Below are 1,128 nucleotides of genomic sequence, written 5' to 3'. Positions count from 1 at the left end.
TGGAGAATGGACAAGCTGTGCCCACACCTGGGCTAGGTCTTGATAAACAGCCTCCGACATAGCTCGCACAGAGGTCACCAAGCTTTTTCGAAGTGACGGTGGTTGAACTCCTAGTGCCCGAGACCTGTGCCGCTTGCTGTGTCCAGTGCGAGCCCTCAAATATCTCCTATGGTGGGCATCACAGGTCTCCTGGATTCCACTGTTGTGCACAGCAGTGGAGGACTTTGGCTTTGTTTTCATTGTTAAGCTGCACTCCTCTTCTAGACAGTTCCCTACAGAGAAAGCATGTGAGAGACTCGCCAGAACAGTTCCCACAGACCGTCATTTCCGGAAGCTCCTGTGTGCTCAGGTGAACCCCACTTGTCTCTCCCACTGGAATAAAGTGAGGCTGAACCCCTTCTGAGTCCCCAAATGTATTCTGGATGCTAAGATCTCAAAAATTTTCTTGTCACTAAGTAATTCCCTTCCTGCTCACGCCTCGTATAAAACTTTTCTGATTATTTGCCCTTTGGGGCAAAACAAAACAAAACAAAAAAACCACCACCAACAACAAACACCAGGATCCTACCTGCTCTGTCTTGGCAGCTCTCCTTGGAACTGATTGTTCTTTTCCTGCAGTTTCCCTGACATGAGCTGGACCCTGGTTCTGTGGATACAATGAGAGTTTGAGAAAGCGCCTCCAACTGAACACCCTGAAATTCAAAGTCCATCCTGGACACTCAGGAGCTGAGGTTGCCACCAAACCCCAGCTCTCTTCTGTTCTCCAGTGTCCAAAATCTGTAAGGCTCTGGCTGCCAAGGAGCTCCCAGTTTCCTTGCCAGGGGAGCCTGTGGTGCTGCCCTGTCCCTTCCCACCTTGAAACAGTCAAATCTTACCTGATCTAGCAGTGCTGTTTTCGGCGTTTAGCTTGGTTTTCTCAGAATTCTCCTCATTTGGATTGGGCTCCGATTCTACTGCAAAAGAAAGTTTAAGTAACTCACCTCTCCCTAGGCAGAGTCCCATAGTCTATCTCTGATGCATGTGTGTGGACAGTCTTCCAAGTGAAGCTCTTCTGCCAGTGTCATGAATGAACACATTTCTCAAAGCTCTCTGAGGACGCTAAACCAGTTCCCATCCCCAATCTCAAAA

General features: G+C 48.8%; 1 protein-coding gene across 1 annotated transcript; it reads right to left on the bottom strand.

The window, feature by feature from the left end:
• Nucleotides 1-6: 6 nt before the first annotated feature.
• LOC116548587 (protein FRG2-like) lies at nt 7-950 on the bottom strand (the record flags this gene model as incomplete). The annotated part of the gene is made up of 3 exons (XM_032273962.1): nt 7-272; nt 569-646; nt 876-950. Coding segments are annotated over 3 exons (419 nt in total), but the record flags the coding sequence as incomplete, so codon positions are not given.
• Between the last annotated feature and the right edge of the window lie 178 nt (nt 951-1,128).

The sequence above is a fragment of the Sapajus apella genome, unplaced genomic scaffold (assembly GCF_009761245.1).
Source record: "Sapajus apella isolate SASKATOON/1434 unplaced genomic scaffold, GSC_monkey_1.0 scaffold16279, whole genome shotgun sequence".
Taxonomy (NCBI): domain Eukaryota; kingdom Metazoa; phylum Chordata; class Mammalia; order Primates; family Cebidae; genus Sapajus; species Sapajus apella.
This window is presented reverse-complemented; position numbering and strand designations above follow the sequence as displayed.